At 54.6% G+C, this 25124-nt stretch overlaps 1 protein-coding gene across 1 annotated transcript in view; it reads right to left on the minus strand.

Annotated features, from left to right (window-relative positions):
- SRCAP (Snf2 related CREBBP activator protein) overlaps nucleotides 1-25124 on the minus strand; it is a 79706-nt gene that overhangs the window by 39788 nt on the left and 14794 nt on the right. Inside the window, exons 7-18 of the mRNA XM_054053019.1 lie at nucleotides 24134-24281; nucleotides 22362-22456; nucleotides 21073-21148; nucleotides 18955-19044; nucleotides 17009-17104; nucleotides 14732-15084; nucleotides 13841-14018; nucleotides 11850-11986; nucleotides 9891-10060; nucleotides 5267-5459; nucleotides 3814-3950; nucleotides 2154-2340 (exon numbers count right to left, since the gene is read on the minus strand). Coding sequence (XP_053908994.1) covers nucleotides 2154-2340; nucleotides 3814-3950; nucleotides 5267-5459; nucleotides 9891-10060; nucleotides 11850-11986; nucleotides 13841-14018; nucleotides 14732-15084; nucleotides 17009-17104; nucleotides 18955-19044; nucleotides 21073-21148; nucleotides 22362-22456; nucleotides 24134-24281 — 1860 coding nt within the window. The remainder of the gene's footprint in view (nucleotides 1-2153; nucleotides 2341-3813; nucleotides 3951-5266; nucleotides 5460-9890; nucleotides 10061-11849; nucleotides 11987-13840; nucleotides 14019-14731; nucleotides 15085-17008; nucleotides 17105-18954; nucleotides 19045-21072; nucleotides 21149-22361; nucleotides 22457-24133; nucleotides 24282-25124) is intronic.

Consider the following 25124-nt stretch of genomic DNA (forward strand, 5'->3'; position numbering starts at 1 on the left):
GCCAATTCAGGTCCTCCAGTGCCACCACGAGGCCACCACAGCTCCTCCAGTGCCACCATGAAGGCAACTCCTGTCCTCAAGTGCCACCACGAGGCCACTTCAAGTCCTCCAGTGCCACCACGAAGCCACCATAGCTCCTCAAGTGCCACCATGAAGGCACCACAGCTCCTCAAGTGCCACCACGAGGCCACTAAAGGTCCTCAAGTGCCACCATGAAGCCACTTTAAGTCCTCAAGTGCCACCATGAGGCCACCACAGCTCCTCAAGTGCCACCATGAAGGCAACTCAAGACCTCAAGTGCCACCACGAGGCCACTTCAAGTCCTCCAGTGCCACCACGAGGCCACCACAGCTCCTCAAGTGCCACCATGAAGGCACCACAGCTCCTCAAGTGCCACCACGAGGCCACCACAGCTCCTCCAGTGCCACCACGAGGCCACTTCAAGTCCTCAAGTGCCACCACGAAGCCACCACAGCTCCTCAAGTGCCACCATGAGGCTACTAAAGGTCCTCAAGTGCCACCATGAGGCCACCACAGCTCCTCAAGTGCCACCATGAATCCACTTCAAGTCCTCAAGTGCCACCACGAGGCCACCAGAGCTCCTCAAGTGCCACCAGAGCTCCTCAAGTGCCACCACGAGGCCACTTCAAGACCTCAAGTGCCACCACAAGGCCACCACAGCTCCTCAAGTGCCACCATGAATCCACTTCAAGTCCTCAAGTGCCACCACGAGGCCACCAGAGCTCCTCAAGTGCCACCAGAGCTCCTCAAGTGCCACCACGAGGCCACTTCAAGACCTCAAGTGCCACCATGAGGCCACCACAGCTCCTCAAGTGCCACCACGAGGCCACTTCAAGTCCTCCAGTGCCACCACGAGGCCACCACAGCTCCTCAAGTGCCACCATGAAGGCACCACAGCTCCTCAAGTGCCACCACGAGGCCACTTCAAGTCCTCCAGTGCCACCACGAAGCCACCACAGCTCCTCAAGTGCCACCATGAGGCTACTTCAAGTCCTCAAGTGCCACCACGAGGCCACTAAAGGTCCTCAAGTGCCACCATGAAGCCACTTCAGGTCCTCAAGTGCCACCACGAGGCCACTTTAAGTCCTCAAGTGCCACCACGAGGCCACCTCAAGACCTCAAGTACCACCACAAGGCCACCAGAGCTCCTCAAGTGCCACCAGAGCTCCTCAAGTACCACCATGAAGCCACCACAGCTCCTCAAGTGCCACCATGAAGGCAACTCAAGACCTCAAGTGCCACCACGAGGCCACTAAAGGTCCTCAAGTGCCACCATGAAGCCACCTTAAGTCCTCAAGTGCCACCATGAGGCCACCACAGCTCCTCAAGTGCCACCAGAGCTCCTCCAGTGCCACCATGAAGCCACTTTTAAGTCCTCAAGTGCCACCATGAAGCCACTTCAAGTCCTCAAGTGCCACCACGAGGCCACCACAGCTTCTCAAGTGCCACCACGAGGCCACCTCAAGACCTCAAGTGCCACCATGAAGCCACTTTAAGTCCTCAAGTGCCACCATGAAGGCACCACAGCTCCTCAAATGCCACCACGAGGCCACTAAAGGTCCTCAAGTGCCACCGTGAAGCCACGTCAAGTCCTCAAGTGCCACCACGAGGCCACCACAGCTCTTCAAGTGCCACCACGAGGCCACCACAGCTCCTCAAGTGCCACCACGAGGCCACCAGAGCTCCTCAAGTGCCACCATGAAGCCACCACAGCTCCTCAAGTGCCACCATGAAGGCAACTCAAGACCTCAAGTGCCACCACGAGGCCACTAAAGGTCCTCAAGTGCCACCATGAAGCCACTTTAAGTCCTCAAGTGCCACCACGAGGCCACTTCAGGTTCTCCAGTGCCACCACGAGGCCACCAGAGCTCCTCAAGTGCCACCAGAGCTCCTCAAGTGCCACCATGAAGCCACCACAGCTCCTCAAGTGCCACCATGAAGGCAACTCAAGACCTCAAGTGCCACCACGAGGCCACCACAGCTCCTCAAGTGCCACCACGAGGCCACCAGAGCTTCTGAAGTGCCACCACGAGGCCCCCAGAGCTCCTCCACCCCACCAGGAGCCCTCGCGGTGTCCCCTTCCGCCCCCCAAGGGTTCTCCGTGGCGGCGTGGAGGCCACGGAGAAGGTCACCTTGAAGGGGTCGCGGTCGAGGGCGCGGAGGACGAGGGCGGCGGTGACGAAGGTGAGGCCTTCGGTGATGAAGGGCGAGTGGACGGGACGCGGCTCGAAGAGGTCCGGGTGGTTACAGACCTTGCGCAGCTGCATCAGAACGTTGATGACGCTCATGAAGTGACCGCTCGCCAGCGTGGCTTTGGTGCTGCGGGAAAACGAGGGCGTCACGGGGCGGAGCCCACCGGAAGGGGGGCAAAATCCACCCTAAATGGCGGCAAATCCCATCAAAATGGCGTCAAATCCAATCAAAATGGCGTCAAATCAATCAAAATGGCATCAAACCCACTCAAAATGGTGTCAAACCCACCCAAAATGGCGTCAAACCCACAAAAAATGGCACCAATTGTACTTAAAATGGCGTCAAATCCACCCAAAATGGCATCAATTGTACTTAAAATGGGTCAAATCCACCCAAAATGGGGTCAAATCCAATCAAAATGGGGTTGAATCCACCCAAAATGGCGTCAAATCCCATCAAAATGGCGTCAAACCCACAAAAAATGGCGCCAATTGTACTTAAAATGGCGTCGAATCCACCCAAAATGGCGTCAATTGTACTTAAAATGGGTCGAATCCACCTAAAATGGCGGCAAACCCAATCAAAATGGGGTCAAATCCACCCAAAATGGCGTCAAACCCACACAAAATGGCGTCAAACCCACACAAAATGGCGTCAAACCCACAAAAAGGGCGCCAATTGTACTTAAAATGGGTCGGATCCACCCAAAATGGCGGCAAACCCAATCAAAATGGGGTCAAATCCACCCAAAATGGCGTCAAATCCACCTAAAATGGGGTAAAACGCAACCAAAATGGCATCAAACACACAAAAAATGGCGTCAATTGTACTTAAAATGGCATCAAATCCACCCAAAATGGCGTCAATTCTACTCAAAATGGTGTCGAATGCACCCAAATGGCGTCAAATCCACCCAAAATGGGGTAAAACGCAACCAAAATGGCGTCGAATCCACACAAAATGGCGTCAATTGTACTTAAAATGGGGTCAAATCCACCCAAAATGGGGTCAATTCTACTCAAAATGGGGTCGAATCCACCCAAAATGGCGTCGATTCTACTTAAAATGGGGTCAAATCCACCCAAAATGGCATCACTTGTACTGAAAATGGGGTTGAATCCAATCAAAATGGCGTCAAACCCACAAAAAATGGCATCAATTGTACTTAAAATGGGGTCAAATCCACCCAAAATGGGGTCAAATCCACCCAAAATGGGGTCAAATTCACCCAAAATGGGGTCAATTCTACTCAAAATGGGGTCAAATCCACCCAAAATGGGGTCAAATCCACCCAAAATGGCGTCAAATCCACCCAAAATGGGGTCAAATCCACCCAAAATGGGGTCAATTGCACTTAAAATGGGGTCGAATCCACACAAAATGGCGTCAATTGTACTTAAAATGGGGTCAAATTCACCCAAAATGGGGTCAATTCTACTCAAAATGGGGTCGAATCCACCCAAAATGGGTCAAATTCACCCAAAATGGGGTCGAATCCACCCAAAATGGGTTCGAATCCACCCAAAATGGGGTCAAATCCACCCAAAACGGGGCCGAATCGCCCCAAAACGGGGCCAAATACCCCGAAACGGGGCCCACCTCGCTTGGCCCATGAAGTCGTCGTAGAGGAAGCGTTGGCGCTTGGAGAGGCGGCAGCGAAGGACGTGTTCGTATTTCTTGGGCATCTGCTTCTCCACGTCCACCTTGAGGCGGCGCAGCAGGAAGGGCCGAAGGACCTGCGCCGAGGGCGGCATCCCATAATAAGCAGAGGAGAGAAGGGCCGCGAGGGGGAAAAGCGCGGTCGAAACCAATCAAAATGGGTCAAACCCACCCAAAATGGGGTCAAATGCACCCAAAATGGGGTCAAATCCACCCAAAATGGCGTCAAATCCACCCAAAATGGATCAAATTCACTCAAAATGGATCAAATTCGCCCAAAATGGATCAAATCCACCCAAAATGGATCAAATTCACCCAAAATGGATCAAATTCACCCAAAATGGATCAAATTCCCCTAAAATGGGACCAAATTCACTCAAAATGGGGTTGAATCCACCCAAAATGGGATCAAATTCACCCAAAATGGCGTCGAATCCACCCAAAATGGATCAAAACCACCCAAAATGGGGTCAAATCCACCCAAAATGGGGTCAAATTCACCCAAAATGGGGTCAAATTCACCCAAAATGGATCAAATTCACCCAAAATGGGGTCAAATCCACCCAAAATGGCGTCAAATCCACCCAAAATGGGGTCAAATCCACCCAAAATGGGGTCAAATCCGCCCAAAATGGGGTCAAATCCGCCCAAAATGGATCAAATTCAACCAAATTGGATCAAATTTGCCCAAAATGGGGTCAAATTCACCCAAAATGGGGTCAAATCCACCCAAAATGGGGTCAAATCCACCCAAAATGGGGTCAAATTTGCCCAAAATGGATCAAATCCACCCAAAATGGGGTCAAATCCACCCAAAATGGGATCAAATCCACCTAAAATGGATCAAATCCACCCAAGATGGTATCAAATCCACCCAAAATGGGGTCGAATCCGTCCAAAATGGATCAAATTCAACCAAAATGGGGTCAAATCCACCCAAAGTGGGGTCAAATCCACCCAAAATGGGGTCAAATCCACCCAAAATGGGGTCAAATCCACCCAAAGTGGGGTCAAATCCACCCAAAGTGGGGTCAAATCCACCCAAAATGGATCAAATCCACCCAAAATGGATCAAATTCAACCAAGTTGGATCAAATTTGCCCAAAATGGGGTCAAATCCACCCAAAATGGGGTCGAATCCACCCAAAATGGGGTCGAATCCACCCAAAATGGATCAAATTCACCCAAAATGGGGTCAAATCCACCCAAAATGGGGTCAAATCCACCCAAAATGGGGTCAAATCCGCCCAAAATGGGGTCAAATCCGCCCAAAATGGGGCCAAATTCACTCAAAATGGGGTCCATTCTACCTAAAATGGGGCCAAATCCCCCCAAAACGGATCAAATCCACCCAAGATGGGTCCAAACCCCCTTCCCTCCGCCCCTTCCAGACCTTATGGAGGCGCTTCACGAGGCCCTCGTTATACTCTTGGCTCCCTTCGATCATTCCGGCCAAGGGGTTGGCGAACCACTCCTTGAATTCCCGGTGGGATTGGAAGACGCGCGGCATCAGGAAATGCATCAGCGACCACAGCTCCATCAAACTGTTCTGCAGCGGCGTTCCCGTCAGCAGCAGCCGACGTTGGCTGCGGGTAAAGGGCGTCAGCACCCATGGGTGCTCCCCCGAGGGCCACCAAAACCACCGCCGGGGCTACTAAAAGGGGCTATGGGGCAACTAAATGGGGCTAAAGGGGAACAAGAAGGGGTTAGAAGGGATCTAAAGGGGGTTCCAAGTGGTCCCAGAGCACCCATGGGTGGTCCCAGGGAGTCAGAGAGCACCCATGGGTGCTCAAAGGCATCTTTGGGGCCACCAAAACCACCTCCGGGGCTACTAAAAGGGGCTATGGGGCAACTAAAAGGGTCTATGGGGCAACTGAAAGGGGTTAGAAGGGATCTAAGGGGGGTTCCAAGTGGTCCCAGAGCACCCATGGGTGGTCCCAGGGAGTCAGAGAGCACCCATGGGTGCTCAAAGGCATCTTTGGGGCAACCAAAACCACCTCCAGGGCTACTAAAAGGGTCTATGGGGCAACTAAAAGGGGCTAAAGGGCAACTGAAAGGGGTTAGAAGGGATCTAAAGGGGGTTCCAAGTGGTCCCAGAGCACCCATGGGTGGCCCCAGGGAGTCATAGAGCACCCATGGGTGCTCAAAGGCATCTTTGGGGCCACCAAAACCACCTCTGGGGCAAATAAAAGGGTCTATGGGGCAACTAAAAGGGGCTAAAGGGCAACCAAAAGGGGTTAGAAGGGATCTAAAGGGGGTTCCAAGTGGTCCCACAGCACCCATGGGTGGCCCCAGGTAGTCATAGAGCACCCATGGGTGCTCAAAGGCATCTTTGGGGCAACCAAAACCATCTTTGGGGCCACCAAAACCACCTCTGGGGCAACTAAAAGGGGCTATGGGGCAACTAAAAGGGGCTAAAGGGGAACAAGAAGGGGTTAGAAGGGATCTAAAGGGGGTTCCAAGTGGTCTCAGAGCACCCATGGGTGGTCCCAGGGAGTCAGAGAGCACCCATGGGTGCTCAAAGGCATCTTTGGGGCCACCAAAACCACCTCTGGGGCAAATAAAAGGGTCTATGGGGCAACTTAAAGGAGGTAAAGGGCAACCGAAAGGGGTTAGAAGGCATCTAAAGGGGGTTCCAAGTGGTCCCAGAGCACCCATGGGTGGTCCCAGGGAGTCAGAGAGCACCCATGGGTGCTCAAAGGCATCTTTGGGGCAACCAAAACAATCTTTGGGGCCACCAAAACCACCTCTGGGGCAACTAAAAGGGTCTATGGGGCAACTGAAAGGGGCTAAAGGGCAACCGAAAGGGGTTAGAAGGCATCTAAAGAGGGTTCCAAGTGGTCTCAGAGCAGCCATGGGTGGCCCCAGGGAGTCATAGAGCACCCATGGGTGCTCAAAGGCATCTTTGGGGCAACCAAAACCACCTCCGGGGCTACTAAAAGGGTCTATGGGGCAACTAAAAGGTGCTAAAGGGCAACTAAAAGGGGCTAAAGGGCAACCGAAAGGGGTTAGAAGGCATCTAAAGGGGGTTCCAAGTGGTCCCAGAGCACCCATGGGTGGTTCCAGGGAGTCATAGAGCACCCATGGGTGCTCAAAGGCATCTTTGGGGCAACCAAAACCACCTCTGGGGCTACTAAAAGGGTCTATGGGGCAACTAAAAGGGGCTAAAGGGCAACTGAAAGGGGTTAGAAGGGATCTCAAGGGGGTTCCAAGTGGTCCCAGAGCACCCATGGGTGGCCCCAGGGAGTCATAGAGCACCCATGGGTGCTCAAAGGCATCTTTGGGGCAACCAAAACCATCTTTGGGGCAAATAAAAGGGTCTATGGGGCAACTGAAAGGGGCTAAAGGGCAACCGAAAGGGGTTAGAAGGCATCTAAAGGGGGTTCCAAGTGGTCCCAGAGCACCCATGGGTGGCCCCAGGGAGTCAGAGAGCACCCATGGGTGCTCAAAGGTATCTTTGGGGCCACCAAAACCACCTCCGGGGCCACTAAAAGGGTCTATGGGGCAACTAAATGGGGCTAAAGGGGAACAAGAAGGGGTTAGAAGGCATCTAAAGGGGGTTCCAAGTGGTCCCAGAGCACCCATGGGTGGTCCCAGGGAGTCAGAGAGCACCCATGGGTGCTCAAAGGCATCTTTGGGGCAACTAAAAGGGTCTATGGAGCAACTAAAATGGGGTTAAATCCAACCAAATGAGGTCAAATTCACTCAGAATGGGGTCAATTCTACCTAAAATGGGATCAAACCCACTCAAAATGGGGCAAAATCCCCCCAAAATAGGGCCAAACCCACCCAAAATGGGGTCAAATTCACTCAAAATGGGGCCAAATCCCCCCAAAATGGTGTCAATTGTACTCAAAATGGGATCAAATCCAACCAAAATGAGTCAAATCCCCCCAAAATGGGGTCAAACCCACCAAAAATAGGGTCAAATCCATCCAAAATGGATCAAATTTGCCCAAAATGGATCAAATTCACCCAAAATGGGGCCAAACCCACTCAAAATGGGGTCAATTCTACCTAAAATGGGATTAAATCCACCAAAAATGGGGTCAAACCCACCGAAAATGGCATCAATTCTACTCAAAATGGGGCCAAATCCCCCCAAAACGGGGCCAAACCCCCTAAAACGGGGCCAAATCCCCCCAAAACGGGGCCAAACCCCTTAAAATGGGACCAAATCCCCCCAAAACGGGGCCAAACCCCCCCAAAACGGGGCCAAATCCTCCAAAATGGGGTCAATTCTACCTAAAATGGGGCCAAATTCACCCAATATGGGCTCAATTCTACCTAAAATGGGGCCAAATTCACCCAATATGGGCTCAATTCTACCTAAAATGGGGCCAAATTCACCCAATATGGGATCAATTCTACCCAAAATGGGGCCAAATTCCCTCAAAATGGGGTCGAATCCCCCCAAAATGGCGTTCATTCTACGTAAAATAGGGTTGAATCCCCCCAAAATGGGGTCAAATTCACTCAAAATGGGGCCAAACCCCCCCAAAACGGGGCCAAATCCCCCCAAAACGGGGCCAAATCCCCCCAAAATGGGGTCCATTCTACCTAAAATGGGGCCAAATCCCCCCAAAACGGGGCCAAATCCCCCCAAATCGGGGCCAAACCCCCCCAAAACGGGGCCAAATCCCCCCAAAATGGGGCCAAATCCTCCAAAATTGGGTCAATTCTACCTACAATGGGGCCAAATTCACCCAATATGGGCTCAATTCTACTCAAAATGGGGCCAAATTCCCTCAAAATGGGGTCAAATCCCCCCAAAATGGTGTTCATTCCACGTAAAATGGGGTCGAATCCCCCCAAAATGGGGTCAAATTCCCTCAAAACGGGGCCAAATCCCCCCAAAACGGAGCCAAACCCCCCAAAATGGGACCAAACCCCCTAAAATGGGGCCAAATCCCCCAAAGCGGGGCAAAATCCCCCCAAATCGGGGCCAAACCCCTTAAAATGGGACCAAATCCCCCCAAAACGGGGCCAAACCTCCCCAAAGCAGGGCCGAATCCCCCCAAAACAGGGCCAAATCCACCCAAAACGGGGCCAAACCCCCCAAAGCGGGGCAAAATCCCCCCAAATCGGGGCCAAGCCCCTTAAAATGGGACCAAATCCCCCCAAAACGGGGCCAAACCTCCCCAAAGCAGGGCCGAATCCTCCCAAAACGGGGCCAAACCCCCTTAAAACGGGGCCAAACCCCCCCAAAACGGGGCCAAACCCCCCAAAACGGGGCCAACCCCCCCCAAAACGGGGCCAACCCCCCCCAAAACGGAGCCAAACCCCCCAAAATGGAACCAAACCCCCTAAAACGGGGCCAAACCCCCTAAAACGGGGCCAAATCCCCCCAAAATGGGATCAATTCTACCTAAAATGGGGCCAAATTCACCCAATATGGGCTCAATTCTACTCAAAATGGGGCCAAATTCCCTCAAAATGGGGTCGAATCCACCCAAAATGGCGTTCATTCTACGTAAAATGGGGTCGAATCCCCCCAAAATGGGGTCAAATTCCCTCAAAACGGGGCCAAATCTCCACAAAACGGGGCCAAACCCCCCCAAAACGGGGCCAAACCCCCCCAAAATGGGGCCAAACCCCCTAAAATGGGGCCAAACCCCTCCAAAACGGGGCCAAACCCACCCAAAACAGGGCCAAATCCCCCCAAAACGGGGCCAAACCCCCCCAAAACGGGGCCAAACCCCTTAAAACAGGGCCAAATCCCCCCAAAATGGGGTCAATTCTACCTAAAATGGGGCCAAATTCACCCAAAATGGGCTCAATTCTACCTAAAATGGGGCCAAATTCACCCAAAATGGGGTCAATTCTACTCAAAATGGGGTCAAATCCACCCAAAATGGCGTTCATTCTACGTAAAATGGGGTTGAATCTCCCCAAAATGGGATCAAATTCACTCAAAATGGGGCCAAATCCCCCCAAAACGGGGCCAAACCCCTCCAAAATGGGACCAAATCCCCCCAAACCGGATCCCAAAGCCCCCGGGGGTCCCCGTTTCGGACCTATTGAAGTTGAGGAGCGACTGCCAGCGCTGCGATTTGAAGTTCTTAATGTTCTGCGCTTCGTCGAGGATGAGGTACTTCCAATTTTTCCTGCGGAACGCCTGGTGGTCCTGGAGGACCAATTTGTAGGAGGTGATGCACACGTGGAAGGCGTTGGGTTTGGTCCAACCCTGCGCGGGGGAAGAGGAGGAGGAAAAGTGGGGGTTCAGTAGGGGTTGGGGTTCAGTAGGGGTTGGGGTTCAATAGGGGTTGGGGTTCAATAGGGGTTGGGGTTCAACAGGGGTTGGGGTTCAATAGGGGTTTGGGGTTCAATAGGGGTTGGGGTTCAGTAGGGGTTGGGGTTCAATAGGGGTTTGGGGTTCAGTAGGGGTTGGGGTTCAGTAGGGGTTGGGGTTCAATAGGGGTTGGGGTTCAGTAGGGGTTGGGGTTCAGTAGGGGTTTGGGGTTCAGTAGGGGTTGGGGTTCAATAGGGGTTGGGGTTCAATAGGGGTTGGGGTTCAGTAGGGGTTGGGGTTCAATAGGGGTTGGGGTTCAATAGGGTTTGGGGTTCAATAGGGGTTGGGGTTCAATAGGGGTTTGGGGTTCAATAGGGGTTTGGGGTTCAGTAGGGGTTGGGGTTCAGTAGGGGTTGGGGTTCAGTAGGGGTTGGGGTTCAATAGGGGTTTGGGGTTCAGTAGGGGTTGGGGTTCAATAGGGGTTGGGGTTCAGTAGGGGTTGGGGTTCAGTAGGGGTTGGGGTTCAGTATGGGTTGGGGTTCAATAGGGGTTGGGGTTCAGTAGGGGTTGGGGTTCAGTAGGGGTTTGGGGTTCAGTAGGGGTTGGGGTTCAATAGGGGTTGGGGTTCAGTAGGGGTTGGGGTTCAGTAGGGTTTGGGGTTCAGTAGGGGTTGGGGTTCAGTAGGGGTTGGGGTTCGATATTTATTGGAGTTTGAGTTTTGGGGTTCAATGACTTTTGGGGTTCGACACATTTTGGACTTTGAGGACTTTTGGACTTCGATCCATGTTGAGATACCCCAAAAATGGGTTCGTTTGGGGGTTCTTTTGGGGGTTCTTTTGGGGTTTTTTGGCGGTCCATTTGGGGGTTCTTTTGGGGGTCCATTTGGGGGTCCATTTGGGGGTTCATTTGGGGGTCCATTTGGGGGTCCATTGGGGGTTCGTTATGGTCCATTTGGGGGTCCGTTTGGGGTTCGTTATGGCCCAATTGGGGGTCCATTTGGGGGTCCATTTGGGGGTCCTTTTGGGGGTTCTTTTGGGGGTTCTTTTGGGGGTCCATTTGGGAGTCCATTTGGGGTTCGTTATGGCCCGTTTGGGGGTCCATTTGGGGGTCCGTTTGGGGGTTCGTTTGGGGGTTCATTGGGGGTCCATTTCGGGGTCCATTTGGGGGTCCATTTGGGGGTCCGTTTGGGGGTCCATTTGGGGGTCCTTTTGGGGGTCCGTTTGGGGGTCCGTTTGGGGGTCCATTTGGGGGTCCTTTTGGGGGTCCGTTTGGGGGTCCGTTTGGGGGTCCATTTGGGGTTCGTTATGGCCCAATTGGGGGTCCATTTGGGGGTCCTTTTGGGGGTTCATTTGGGAGTCCATTTGGGGTTCGTTATGGCCCGTTTGGGGGTCCGTTTGGGGGTCCATTTGGGGGTCCATTTGGGGGTTCATTGGGGGTTCGTTTGGGGGTTCGTTTGGGGGTTCGTTTGGGGGTCCATTTGGGGGTTCATTGGGGGTTCGTTTGGGGGTCCGTTTGGGGGTCCATTTGGGGGTTCATTGGGGGTTCTTTTGGGGGTTCATTATGGTCCATTTGGGGGTCCTTTTGGGGGTTCATTATGGTCCATTTGGGGGTTCTTTTGGGGGTTCATTATGGTCCATTTGGGGGTTCTTTTGGGGGTCCATTTGGGGGTCCATTTGGGGGTTCGTTATGGTCCGTTTGGGGTCCGTTTGGGGTCCGTTTGGGGGTCCCTTTTGGGGTTCCCCACCTGCCGCTTGAGGCGCCGCTCCTTCTGAGCTCCGTAGTAGGTTAAGATCTTGAAGCTGGGACACCACCGCTTGAGCTCCATCTCCCAGTTGAGGATCACACTGGTGGGGACGATGATGAGGTGGGGACCCCAACTGCCTGCGGGGGGACCCAAAGAGGACCTTCAGGGGCCCATCCGGCCACGGAGAAGGCATGGAGGTCCACCAGGAACCCATCGGAGCTCCAGGAACCTCCAGGAACCCATTGGGATGGAAGAAGGTATGGAGGTCCACCAGGAATCCATTGGGGTTTGGAGGACCTTCAGAACCCATTGGGGTTTGGAGGACCTCCAGGAACCCATCAGGGGTTGGAGAAGTCATGGAGGTCCACCAGGAACCCATCGGAGCTCGAGGAACCTCAAGGAAACCATTGGGATGGAAGAAGTTATGGAGGTCCACCAGGAACCCTTTGGGGTTTGGAGAACCTCCAGGAACCCATTGGGATGGAAGAAGGTATGGAGGTCCACCAGGAACCCATTGGGGTTTGGAGGACCTTCAGAAGCCATTGGGGTTTGGAGGACCTTCAGAACCCATTGGGGTTTGGAGGACCTTCAGAACCCTTTGGGGTTTGGAGGACCTTCAGAACCCTTTGGGGTTTGGAGGACCTTCAGAAACCCATTGGGATTTGGAGGACCTTCAGAAGGACATTGGGGTTTGGAGGACCTTCAGGAGGACATTGGGGTTTGGAGGACCTTCAGGAATCTATGAAAGCTCCTCAGAAGACCTCAAAGCTCCTCTGAAGACCCCAAAGCTCCTCTGAAGACCCTCAAAGCTCCTCTGAAGACCCTCAAAGCTCCTCTGAAGACCCTCAAAGCTCCTCTGAAGACCCTCAAAGCTCCTCTGAAGACCCCAAAGCTCCTCAGAAGACCCCCAAAGCTCCTCTGAAGACCCTCAAAGCTCCTCAGAAGACCCTCAAAGCTCCTCAGATGGACTCCAAACCACCCAAAGCTCCTCAGAAGACCCCCAAAGCTCCTCTGAAGACCCCAAAGCTCCTCAGAGAGACCCCAAAGCTCCTCAGAGAGACCCCAAAGCTCCTCAGAGAGACCCCAAAGCTCCTCAGAAGACCCTCAAAGCTCCTCAGAAGACCCCCAAAGCTCCTCAGAAGACCCTCAAAGCTCCTCTGAAGACCCCCAAAGCTCCTCAGAAGACCCCAAAGCTCCTCTGAAGACCCCAAAGCTCCTCAGAAGGTCCCCAAAGCTCCTCAGAAGGTCCTCAAAGCTCCTCAGAAGGTCCCCAAAGCTCCTCTGAAGACCCTCAAAGCTCCTCTGAAGACCCCAAAGCTCCTCTGAAGACCCCAAAGCTCCTCTGAAGACCCTCAAAGCTCCTCTGAAGACCCTCAAAGCTCCTCAGGAGACCCCCAAAGCTCCTCTGAAGACCCCCAAAGCTCCTCTGAAGACCCTCAAAGCTCCTCTGAAGACCCTCAAAGCTCCTCTGAAGACCCTCAAAGCTCCTCTGAAGACCCCCAAAGGTCCTCAGAAGACCCCAAAGCTCCTCTGAAGACCCCTAAAGCTCCTCAGAAGGTCCCCAAAGCTCCTCCGAAGGTCTCCAAAGCTCCTCTGAAGACCCCAAAGCTCCTCAGATGGACTCCAAACCACCCAAAGCTCCTCAGAAGACCCTCAAAGCTCCTCTGAAGACCCTCAAAGCTCCTCTGAAGACCCCAAAGCTCCTCAGATGGACTCTGAAGACCCCCAAAGCTCCTCAGAAGACCCCCAAAGCTCCTCTGAAGACTCCAAAGCTCCTCAGATGGACTCTGAAGACCCCCAAAGCTCCTCAGAAGACCCTCAAAGCTCCTCAGAAGACCCCCAAAGCTCCTCAGAAGACCCTCAAAGCTCCTGAGAAGACCCTCAAAGCTCCTGAGAAGACCCTCAAAGCTCCTGAGAAGGTCCCCAAAGCTCCTGCGAAGGTCCCCAAAGCTCCTGCGAAGGTCCGCGGGTGCGGCGCCGGTGTCCCTCACCCTTCTGGCAGGCGAGGTGGGCGAGGAGGGCGATGGTTTGGATGGTCTTCCCGAGGCCCATTTCGTCGGCCAAAATGCCGTTGAGTTTCTTCTCGTACATCGTCACCAACCACTCGAGACCGATGTGTTGGTACTCGCGGAGAGTGCCCCGGAGGAGGTGCGGGATGGGGGTCTTCACCTGGAGGAGAAGGACCACCAGAGGTCAACATCAGAGCCATGGAGACGTCAACACCAAAGCCATGGAGACCTCAACATCAAAGCCATGGAGACCCCAACGTCAAAGCCATGGAGACCTCAACGTCAAAGCCATGGAGACCCCAACGTCAAAGCCATGGAGACCCCAACGTCAAAGCCATGGAGACCCCAACATCAAAGCCATGGAGACCCCAACGTCAAAGCCATGGAGACCCCAACGTCAAAGCCATGGAGACCCCAACATCAAAGCCATGGAGACCCCAACGTCAAAGCCATGGAGACCCCAACGTCAAAGCCATGGAGACCCCAACGTCAAAGCCATGGAGACCCCAACGTCAAAGCCATGGAGACCCCAACGTCAAAGCCATGGAGACCCCAACGTCAAAGCCATGGAGACCTCAACGTCAAAGCCATGGAGACCCCAACGTCAAAGCCATGGAGACCCCAACGTCAAAGCCATGGAGACCCCAAATGAAAGCCATGGAGACCCCAACGTCAAAGCCATGGAGACCCCAACATCAAAGCCATGGAGACCCCAACATCAAAGCCATGGAGACCCCAACGTCAAAGCCATGGAGACCCCAACATCAAAGCCATGGAGACCCCAACATCAAAGCCATGGAGAGGTCCAAATGAAACGGATCTCCTCCACCCATGGACGCTACGAAGAAGAGACACCAAAAGCCGTGGAGATACCTGAGTGGTGGCCAAGGTGTAGCCTTTGGGTTGAAGGCTCTCGGCGGCGGCGGCGATGTCGGTGATCTCCTTCTTGGGAGCGGCGGCAGAAGAAGAAGAAGAAGAAGGAGGTGGTGGTGGTGGTGGTGGTGGTGGAGATGGTGGTGGTGGTGGTGGGACGGCGGTGGGTTGAGGGACCTTTGGGTGCTCTTGGGCGGTGGGAGGCGGCGAAGGGTCCTCGGGAACGGAGGCGTCGCCTTCGGGGTCGTCGTCGTCGTCGTCATCGTCGTCGTCGTCTTCGTCGTCGTCGTCTTCGTCGTCGTCTTCATCGTCTTCATCATCGTCGTCGTCGTCGCTTTCGGCTCCCGGTGACTCTGAGGGGGAGGGGGGGGGAAAAAGGGGGACACGGGGGGTGAGGGCAGCACCCATGGGTGCCCCTATGGCCCCCAGAGCACCCATGGGTGCCCCTATGGCACTTCAGGGTGGTCCAAAGCACCTATGGGTGCTCCTATGGCTCCAGGATGGAGGTCTTTAGGACCCAGGAGTGACCACAGAGCATGCATGGGTTCCCCTATGGCACTTGAAAGTGGTCCTATGGCTCCTGGATGGAGGGCTTTAGGACCCAGGAGTGCCCTTAGGGCCCCACAGCACCCATGGGTGGTCCTATGGCACTTCAGGGTGGTCCTACAGCACCTATGGGTGCTCCTATGGCTCCTGGATGGAGGTCTTTAGGACCCAGGAGGTGCCCCAGAGCACCCATGAGTGCCCCTATGGCCCCATAGCACCGCCCCAGCACCCATGGGTTCCCCTATGGCACTTGGGAGTGGTCCTACTGCACCTATGGGTGCTCCTATGGCTCCTGGATGGAGGGCTTTAGGACCCAGGAGTGCCCCTATGGCCCCCTCAGCACCCATGGGTGCCCCTATGGCACTTGGGGGTGGTCCTACAGCACCTATGGGTGCTCCTATGGCTCTTGGATGGAGGTCTTTAGGACCCAGGAGTGCCCCTAGGGCCCCATAGCACCCCCTCAGCACCCATGGGTGCCCCTATGGCACTTCAGGGTGGTCCAAAGCACCTATGGGTGCTCCTATGGCTCCTGGATGGAGGGCTTTAGGACCCTGGAGTGCCCCTATGGCCCCCAGAGCACCCATGGGTGCCCCTATGGCACTTCAGGGTGGTCCTACAGCACCTATGGGTGCTCCTATGGCTCCTGGATGGAGGTCTTTAGGACCCAGGAGTGCCCCTATGGCCACCAGAGCACCCATGGGTGCCCCTATGGCACTTCAGGGTGGTCCTATAGCACCTGTGGGTGCTCCTATGGCTCTTGGATGGAGGTCTTTAGGACCCAGGAGTGCCCCTAGGGCCCCATAGCACCTCCCCAGCACCCATGGGTGCCCCTATGGAACTTCAGGGTGGTCCTACAGCACCTATGGGTGCTCCTATGACTCCTGAATGGAGGGCTTTAAGACCCAGGAGTGCCCCTATGGCCCCCAGAGCACCCATGGGTGCCCCTATGGCACTTCAGGGTGGTCCTACAGCACCTATAGGTGCTCCTATGGCTCCTGGATGGAGGTCTTTAGGACCCAGGAGTGCACTTAGGACCCCATAGCACCTCCCCAGCACCCATGGGTGCCCCTATGGCACTTCAGGGTGGTCCTACAGCACCTATGGATGCTCCTATGGCTCCTGGATGGAGGTCTTTAGGACCCTGGAGTGCCCTTAGGGCCCCATAGTACCTCCCCAGCACCCATGGGTGCCCCTATGGCACTTCAGGGTGGTCCTATAGCACCTATGGGTGCTCCTATGGCTCTTGGATGGAGGTCTTTAGGACCCAGGAGTGCCCCTAGGGCCCCATAGCACCCCCTCAGCACCCATGGGTGCCCCTATGGCACTTCAGGGTGGTCCTACAGCACCTATGGGTGCTCCTATGGCTCCTGGATGGAGGTCTTTAGGACCCAGGAGTGACCCCCCAGCTCCTATGGGTGCCCCTACAGCTCCTGGATGGAGGTCTTTAGGACCCAGGATTGACCCCCCCAGCTCCTATGGGTGCCCCTACAGCTCCTGGATGGAGGTCTTTTAGGACCCAGGAGGTGCCCCAGAGCACCCATGGGTGCTCCTATGGCCCCTAAACCCCCTCCAGCACCCATAGGTGCCCTTATAGCCACTCCCCAGCACCCATGGGTGCCCCTACAGCTCCTGGATAGAGGCCTTTAGGACCCAGAAGCTACCTCAGAGCACCCATGGGTGCTCCTATGGATCCCATACCCTCCCCCCCCCAGCACCCATGGGTGCCCTTACCGGAACGGGTGCTGCTGGCGGCGGGCGCGGAGTCGCAGTCGGAGTCGGCGAAGGCACCGGCGTAACGTTGGAGCAGTTCCTCCATCGGCAGCGCCCCTGCGCCAAAACACGGCACCAATGACCCCCCCTCAGCACCGACACGCCAACGACACGCCAACAACACGCCAGCGACACGCCAAGATGGCACCAAAAGGCAACATGAGGCCATCCACACGCCATCAACACGCCAACAACACACCAAAATGGCTCCAAAAGGCAACAAGAGGCCATCAACACGCCATCAACACGCCAAAACACGCCACTAACACACCAAAATGGCTCCAGAAGGCAACAAGAGGTCATCAACACGCCAGAACACGCCATCAACATGCCACTAACGCGCCAAAATGGCTCCAGAAGGCAACAATGGGCCATCCACACACCATCAACACGCTAAAAACACACCAAAATGGCTCCAAAAGGCAACAAGAGGCCATCAACACGCCATCAACACGCCAAAAAACGCCATCAACACACCAAAATGGCTCCAAAAGGCAACAAGAGGCCACCAACACGCCAGAACACGCCATCAACATGCCACTAACGCGCCAAAATGGCTCCAGAAGGCAACAATGGGCCATCCACACACCATCAACACGCTAAAAACACACCAAAATGGCTCCAAAAGGCAACAAGAGGCCATCCACACGCCATCAACACGCCAAAACACGCCACTAACACACCAAAATGGCTCCAAAAGGCAACAATGGGCCATCCACACACCATCAACACGCCAAAAACACATCAAAATGGCTCCAAAAGGCAACAATAGGGCATCCACACGCCACCAACACGCCAACAACACACCAAAATGGCTCCAAAAGGCAACAATGGGCCATCCACACGCCAAAACACGCCAAAAACACACCAAAATGGCTCCAAAAGGCAACAAGAGGCCATCCACACGCCATCAACACGCCAACGACACACCAAAATGGCTCTAGAAGGTAACAAGAGGTCATCCACACGCCATCAACACGCCAAAACACGCCAACAACACACCAAAATGGCTCCAGAAGGCAACATGAGGCCATCCACACGCCAACAACACGCCAACAACACACCAAAATGGCTCCAAAAGGCAACAAGAGGCCATCCACACGCCACCAACACACCAAAATGGCTCCAAAAGGCAACAAGAGGCCTTCCACACGCCATCAACACGCCAAAAACACACCAAAATGGCTCCAAAAGGCAACAATGGGCCATCCACACGCCAACAACACGCCAAAAACATGCCAAAATGGCTCCAGAAGGCAACAAGAGGCCATCCACATGCCATCAAACATGCTAAAACACGCTACTAACACACCAAAATGGCTCCAGAAGGCAACAAGAGGCCATCCACATGCCATCAAACACGCTAAAACACGCTACTAACACACCAAAATGGCTCCAAAAGGCAACAAGAGGTCATCCACACGCCACCAACACGCTAAAACACGCTACTAACACACCAAAATGGCTCCAGAAGGCAACAAGAGGCCATCCACATGCCATCAACACACCAAAACACGCCACTAACACACCAAAATGGCTCCAAAAGGCAACAAGAAGCCATCCACACGCCATCAAACACGCTAAAACACGCTACTAACACACCAAAATGGCTCCAAAAGGCAACAAGAGGCCATCCACACGCCACCAACACGCCAAAAACACACCAAAATGGCTCCAAAAGGCAACAAGAGGCCATCAACACGCCATCAACACGCCAAAAACACACCAAAATGGCTCCAAAAGGCAACAAGAGGCCATCCACACGCCATCAACACGCCAAAAACACACCAAAATGGCTCCAAAAGGCAACAAGAGGCCATCCACACGCCACCAACACGCTTCGAACACGCCAATACGCCTCCAAGCGTGTCCCCTCGCGTGTCCCCCGTCGCCCACGCGTGCCGTACCCTCGCGGGCGAGGTCGTCGAGCTCCTGCTGGTGGTCGACGTCGCCCTCGAGTCGCTCCTGCGCCGCAATGGTCTCCTCTTCGTCCTCCCCTGCGGCACAAACGGCGCTGAAAGGGCCCCAAAACCGCCCAAAGGGGAACAAAAAGGGGCAAAAGGGGACCAAAAATGGGCAAAAGGGACCCAAAAAGGGCCCAAAGGGAAACAAAAATGGGCAAAAGGGACTCAAAAAGGGCCCAAAGGGACCCAAAAATGGGCAAAAGGGACTCAAAAGGGCCCAAAGGGGACTGAAAATGGGCAAAAGGGACCCAAAAATGGGCAAAAGGGACTCAAAAATGGGAAAAGGGACTCAAAAAGGGCCCAAAGGGAAACAAAAATGGGCAAAAGGGACTCAAAAAGGGCCCAAAGGGACCCAAAAATGGGCAAAAGGGACCCAAAAATGGGGAAAAGGGACTCAAAAGGGCCCAAAAGGACCCAAAAAGCACCCAAAGGGGCCGAAAAATGGGCAAAGGGGACTCAAAAAGCGCCCGAAAGGACCCAAAAAGTGCCCAAAAGGACCCAAAAATGGGCAAAAGGGAATCAAAAAGGGCAAAAGGGACCCAAAAATGGGCAAAAGGGGAACAAAAATGGGCAAAAGGGACTCAAAAAGGGCCCAAAGGGGAACAAAAATGGGCAAAAGGGACTCAAAAAGGGCCCAAAGGGGAACAAAAATGGGCAAAAGGGACTCAAAAAGGGCCCAAAGGGGAACAAAAATGGGCAATAGGGACTCAAAAAGGGCCCAAAGGGACTCAAAAATGGGCAAAAGGGACCCAAAAATGGGCAAAAGGGACTCAAAAATGGGCAAAAGGGACTCAAAAATGGGCAAAAGGGGACTAAAAATGGGCAAAAGGGACTCAAAAGGGCCCAAAGGGGACCAAAAATGGGCAAAAGGGACTCAAAAAGGGCCCAAAGGGGAACAAAAATGGGCAAAAGGGACCCAAAAATGGGCAAAAGGGACTCAAAAGGGCCCAAAGGGGACCAAAAATGGCCAAAAGGGACTTAAAAATGGGCAAAAGGGACTCAAAAAGGGCCCAAAGGGGAACAAAAATGGGCAAAAGGGACTCAAAAGGGCACAAAGGGACCCAAAAATGGGCAAAAGGGACTCAAAAAAGGCCCAAAGGGGACCAAAAATGGGCAAAAGGGACCCAAAAATGGGCAAAAGGGACCCAAAAATGGGCAAAAGGGACTCAAAAAGGGCCCAAAGGGGACTGAAAATGGGCAAAAGGGACCCAAAAATGGGCCCAAAGGGAACTAAAAATGGGCAAAAGGGGACTAAAAATGGGCAAAAGGGACCCAAAAAGGGCCCAAAGAGGACTAAAAATGGGTAAAAGGGACTCAAAAGGGCCCAAAGGGGAACAAAAATGGGCGAAAGGGACCCAAAAATGGGCAAAAGGGTCCCAAAACCACCCAAAAAGACCCAAAAATTGCCCAAAGGGACCCAAAAACTACCAAAGAGGACCTAAAATTGGGTGAAAGAGTCCAATAATGGACGAAAGGGCCCCAAAAGCGCCGAAAGGGGCCCAAAAAGGGGCAAAAGGGTCCAAAAAGGGGCAAAAGGGTCCAAAAAGGGGCAAAAGGGTCCAAAAAGGGGCAAAATAGGCCCAAAAACCGCCCAAAGGGACCCAAAAACTACGAAAAAGGACCCAAAAACTACAAAAAAGGACCCAAAAATGGCTGAAAGGGCCAAAAAACCGCCAAAAGGGGCCCAAAAATGGGCAAAAGGGTCCAAAAATGGGCAGAAGAGGCCCAAAAACCGCCCAAAGGGACCCAAAAACTACCAAAAAGGACCGAAAAACTACGAAAAAGTACCCAAAAATGGGTGAAAGGGTCCAAAAATGGGCAAAAGGGCCCCAAAAACGCCAAAAGGGGCCCCAAAATGGGCCAAACGGTTGAAAAATGAGCAAAAGGGACCCAAAAAGCGCCGAAAGGGGCCCCAAAATCACCCAAATGGATCCAGAAACCGCCCCAAAAGAGCCCCAAAATGCCCCAAAATGACCCCAAAGTCCCCCAGAAATGAGCATCAGAGGCTACAAAAGGGGTGAAGGAGCCCCAAAATCGGGGTGCTGCCCCCCCGCCCCCCACCTTCCTCGTCCTCGGCAGCGAATTCCTCGTCCTCATCGCGCGGCTCCCACGGCCGATGGTTCCTCCGCAGCAGCGACTGGGGGGGACCCCAAAAGTGACATTAGGGGGTCCCCAAGGGGGATATTGGGGGTCCCTGGGGTAGGAGGGGGTCCCTAAGGGTGATTTTGGGGGTTCCCTGGGTTGGGACGGGGTCCCCAAGAGTGATTTTGGGGGTCCCTGGGGTGGGAGGGGGTCCCTAAGGGTGATTTTGGGGGTCCCTGGGGTGGGAGGGGGTCCCCAAGGGTGATTTTGGGGGTTCCCTGAGGTTTGGGGGGGTCCCCAAGGGTGATTTTGGGGGTCCCTGGGGTGGGAGGGGGTCCCAAGGGTGATTTTGGGGGTCCCTGGGGGGGGGGAGGACGTCCCCAAGGGTGATTTTGGGGGTCCCTGAGGTTTGGGGGGGTCCCCAAGGGTGATTTTGGGGGGTCCCTATGATGGGAGGGGTCCCTAAGGGTGATTTTGGGGGTCCCTGAGGTGGGAGGGGGTCCCCAAGAGTGATTTTGGGGGTTCCCTGGGGTGGGAGGGGGTCCCTAAGGGTGATTTTGGGGGTCCCTGGGGTGGGAGGGGGTCCCCAAGGGTGATTTTGGGGGTCCCCGGGGTGGGAGGGGTCCCTAAGGGTGATTTTGGGGGTCCCTGGGGTAGGAGGGGGTCCCCAAGGGTGATTTTGGGGGTCCCTGGGGTGGGAGGGAGTCCCTAAGGGTGATTTTGGGGGTCCCTGGGGTGGGAGGGGGTCCCCAAGGGGGATTTTGGGGGTCCCTGGGGTGGGAGGGGGTCCCCAAGGGGGATTTTGGGGGTCCCTGGGGTGGGAGGGAGTCCCTAAGGGTGATTTTGGGGGGTCCCTGGGGTGGGAGGGGTTCCCCAAGGGTGATTTTGGGGGTCCCGGGGGTGAGAGGGGGTCCCCAAGGGTGATTTTGGGGGGTCCCTGGGGTGGGAGGGGGTCCCTAAGGGTGATTTTGGGGGGTCCCCTGGGGGGGTTTTGGGGTCCCCAAGGGTGATTTTGGGGGTCCCTGGGGTGGGAGGGGGTCCCAAGGGTGATTTTGGGGGTTCCCTGGGTTGGGAGGGGTCCCCAAGGGTGACATTGAGGGGTCCCTGAGGTTTGGGGGGGTCCCCAGGGGGGGTTTTGGGGGTCCCTGAGGTTTGGGGGGGGTCCCCAGGGGGGGTTTTGGGGGTCCCTGAGGTTTGGGGGGGTCCCCAGGGGGGGTTTTGGGGGTCCCTGGGGTTTGGGGGTGCCCCCGGGGGGGGTTTTGGGGTACCTGTGGGGGTCGCGTCCCCAAGAGCTCGTGGAGCGGCAGCTCCAGATCGCGGTGTCGCCCCTCCGGGACCTCATCCGGAGCCTCCGGATCCGCGGCTGCGGGAAGAGAGAGATCCATGGGGGTCCCCAAAACCCAACGGTGTCCCCAAAAGCCACCCGGGGGTCCCCAAAAGCCACCGTCGGGCAAAAAGGGCCCAAAAATGGGCCCTAAAATCACTCAAATGGACTGAAAAATGGGGGAAAAGGGCCAAAAAGTGACCAAAAGGGACCCAAAAATGGGGGAAAGGGACCCAAAAATGGGCGAAAGGGACCGAAAAATGGGGGGAAGGGACCAAAAAGTGACCAAAGGGACCCAAAAATGGGGGAAAGGGCCAAAAAGTGACCAAAGGGACCCAAAAATGGGGGAAAGGGACCCAAAAAGTGACCAAAGGGACCCAAAAATGGGGGAAAGGGACCCAAAAGTGACCAAAGGGACCCAAAAAGTGACCAAAGGGACCCAAAAATGGGGGAAAGGGACCCAAAAAGTGACCAAAGGGACCCAAAAATGGGCGAAAGGGACCCAAAAATGGGCGAAAGGGACCGAAAAATGGGGGGAAGGGACCAAAAAGTGACCAAAGGGACCCAAAAATGGGTGAAAGGGACCAAAAAGTGACCAAAGGGACCCAAAAATGGGTGAAAGGGACCCAAAAAGTGACCAAAGGGACCCAAAAATGGGGGAAAGGGACCCAAAAATGGGAGAAAGGGACCCAAAAATGGGCGAAATGGAAGCAAAATTGGGCAAAAGGGGCCAAAAATGGACAAAAGGGGCCAAAAATTGGACGAAAGGGACCTAAAATTGGGCGAAAGGGAACCAAAATTGGGCAAAAGGGACCTGAAAAATGGATAAAAGGGGCCAAAAATGGGCAAAAAGGCCAAAAATGGGCAAAATGGAACCAAAATTGGGCAAAAGGGGCCCAAAGAATGGATGAAAGGGGCCAAAAATGGGCAAAAAGGGCCCAAAATGGAACCAAAATTGGGCAAAAGCGGCCAAGAAATGAGCAAAAGGGACCCAAAATTGGGCAAAAGGGGCTAAAAAATGAGCAAAAGGGGCCAAAAAATGGACAAAAAGGGCCAAGAAATGGACGAAAGGGAACCAAAAAGTGACCAAAGGGACCCAAAAATGGGGGAAAGGGACCCAAAAATGGGGGAAAGGGACCCAAAAATGGGGGAAAGGGACCCAAAATTGGGCAAAAGGGACCCAAAATGGGCAAAAGGGACCCAAAATTGGGCAAAAGGGACCCAAAATTGGGCAAAAGGGACCCAAAATTGGGCAAAAGGAGCCAAAAAATGGGCAAAAGGGGCCAAAAAATGGGCAAAAGGGAACCAAAATTGAGCAAAATGGAACCAAAATTGGGCAAAAGGGGCCAAAAATTGGGCAAAAGGGACCAAAAGATGAGCAAAAGGGCAAAAATTGGACGAAAGGGGCCAAAAATTGAGCAAAAGGGGCCAAAAAATGAGCAAAAGGGACAAAAATTGGACTAAAGGGGCCAAAAATGGACAAAAAGGGCCAAAAAATGGACGAAAGGGAACCAAAATTGGGCAAAAGGGACCCAAAATTGGGCAAAAGGGACACAAAATTGGGCAAAAGGGACCCAAAATTGGGCGAAAGGGGCCCCAAAAAGGGCGGAAGGGGCCCCCAAAAGGGCGGAAGGGGCCCCCAAAAGGGCGAAAGGGGCCCCCAAAAGGGCGAAAGGGGCCCCCAAAAGGGCGAAAGGGGCCCCCAGCGCCCCTCACCGTGGGCGCCGCCCCTGCGGGGGGCGTTGAGGCTGCGGCTCAGCAGATCCGAGTATTTCTCCGTTTGGCCCACGATGAAATCCAACTGCAGATCCAGCGCCTGCTTGCGCTTCTCCTCCAGCCGCGACTGCTGCTTGAACTGCACCACCTGCGGCCACCAAATCCCGCTCTGGGGCCACCAAATTGCACCCACGGCCATCAAATCCCACCCACGGCCATCAAATCCCACCCATGGCCACCAAATCGCACCCGGGGGCCACCAAATCCCACCCACGGTCACCAAATCGCACCCGGGGGCCACCAAATCCCACCCACGGCCATCAAATCACACCCGGGGGCCACCAAATCCCACCCACGGCCACCAAATCCCACCCAGGGGCCACCAAATCCCACCCACGGTCATCAAATCCCACTTAGGGGCCACCAAATCACACTGGGGGCCACCAAATTATACTTGGGGGCCATCAAATCCCACCCAGGGGCCACCAAATCGCGCTTGTGGACCACCAAATCCCACCTGTGGCCATCAAACACCACCCAGGGGCCACCAAATTGCCCTTAGGGGCCACCAAATTGCACCCACGGCCACCAAATCGCACTTGGGGGCCACCAAATCCCACCCATAGTCATCAAATCCCACTTGGGGGCCACCAAATCGCACCCACGGCCACCAAATTGCGCTTGTGGACCACCAAATCCCACCCAGGGGCCACCAAATCACACTTGATGGCCACCAAATCCCACCCACGGCCATCAAATCGCAACCAGAGACCACCAAATATTAACTGTGGCCATCAAATCGCACTTGGGGGCCACCAAATCCCACCCACAGCCATCAAATCGCGCTTGGAGGCCATCAAATCCCACCCAGGGGCCACCAAAATGCACCCATGGTCATCAAATTGCACTTAGGGGCCACCAAATCGCACCCGGGGGCCACCAAATCCCACCCACGGCCATCAAATCCCACCCAGGGGCCACCAAATCCCAC

This window comes from Cuculus canorus, chromosome 38 (assembly GCF_017976375.1).
Source record: "Cuculus canorus isolate bCucCan1 chromosome 38, bCucCan1.pri, whole genome shotgun sequence".
Lineage (NCBI taxonomy): Eukaryota > Metazoa > Chordata > Aves > Cuculiformes > Cuculidae > Cuculus > Cuculus canorus.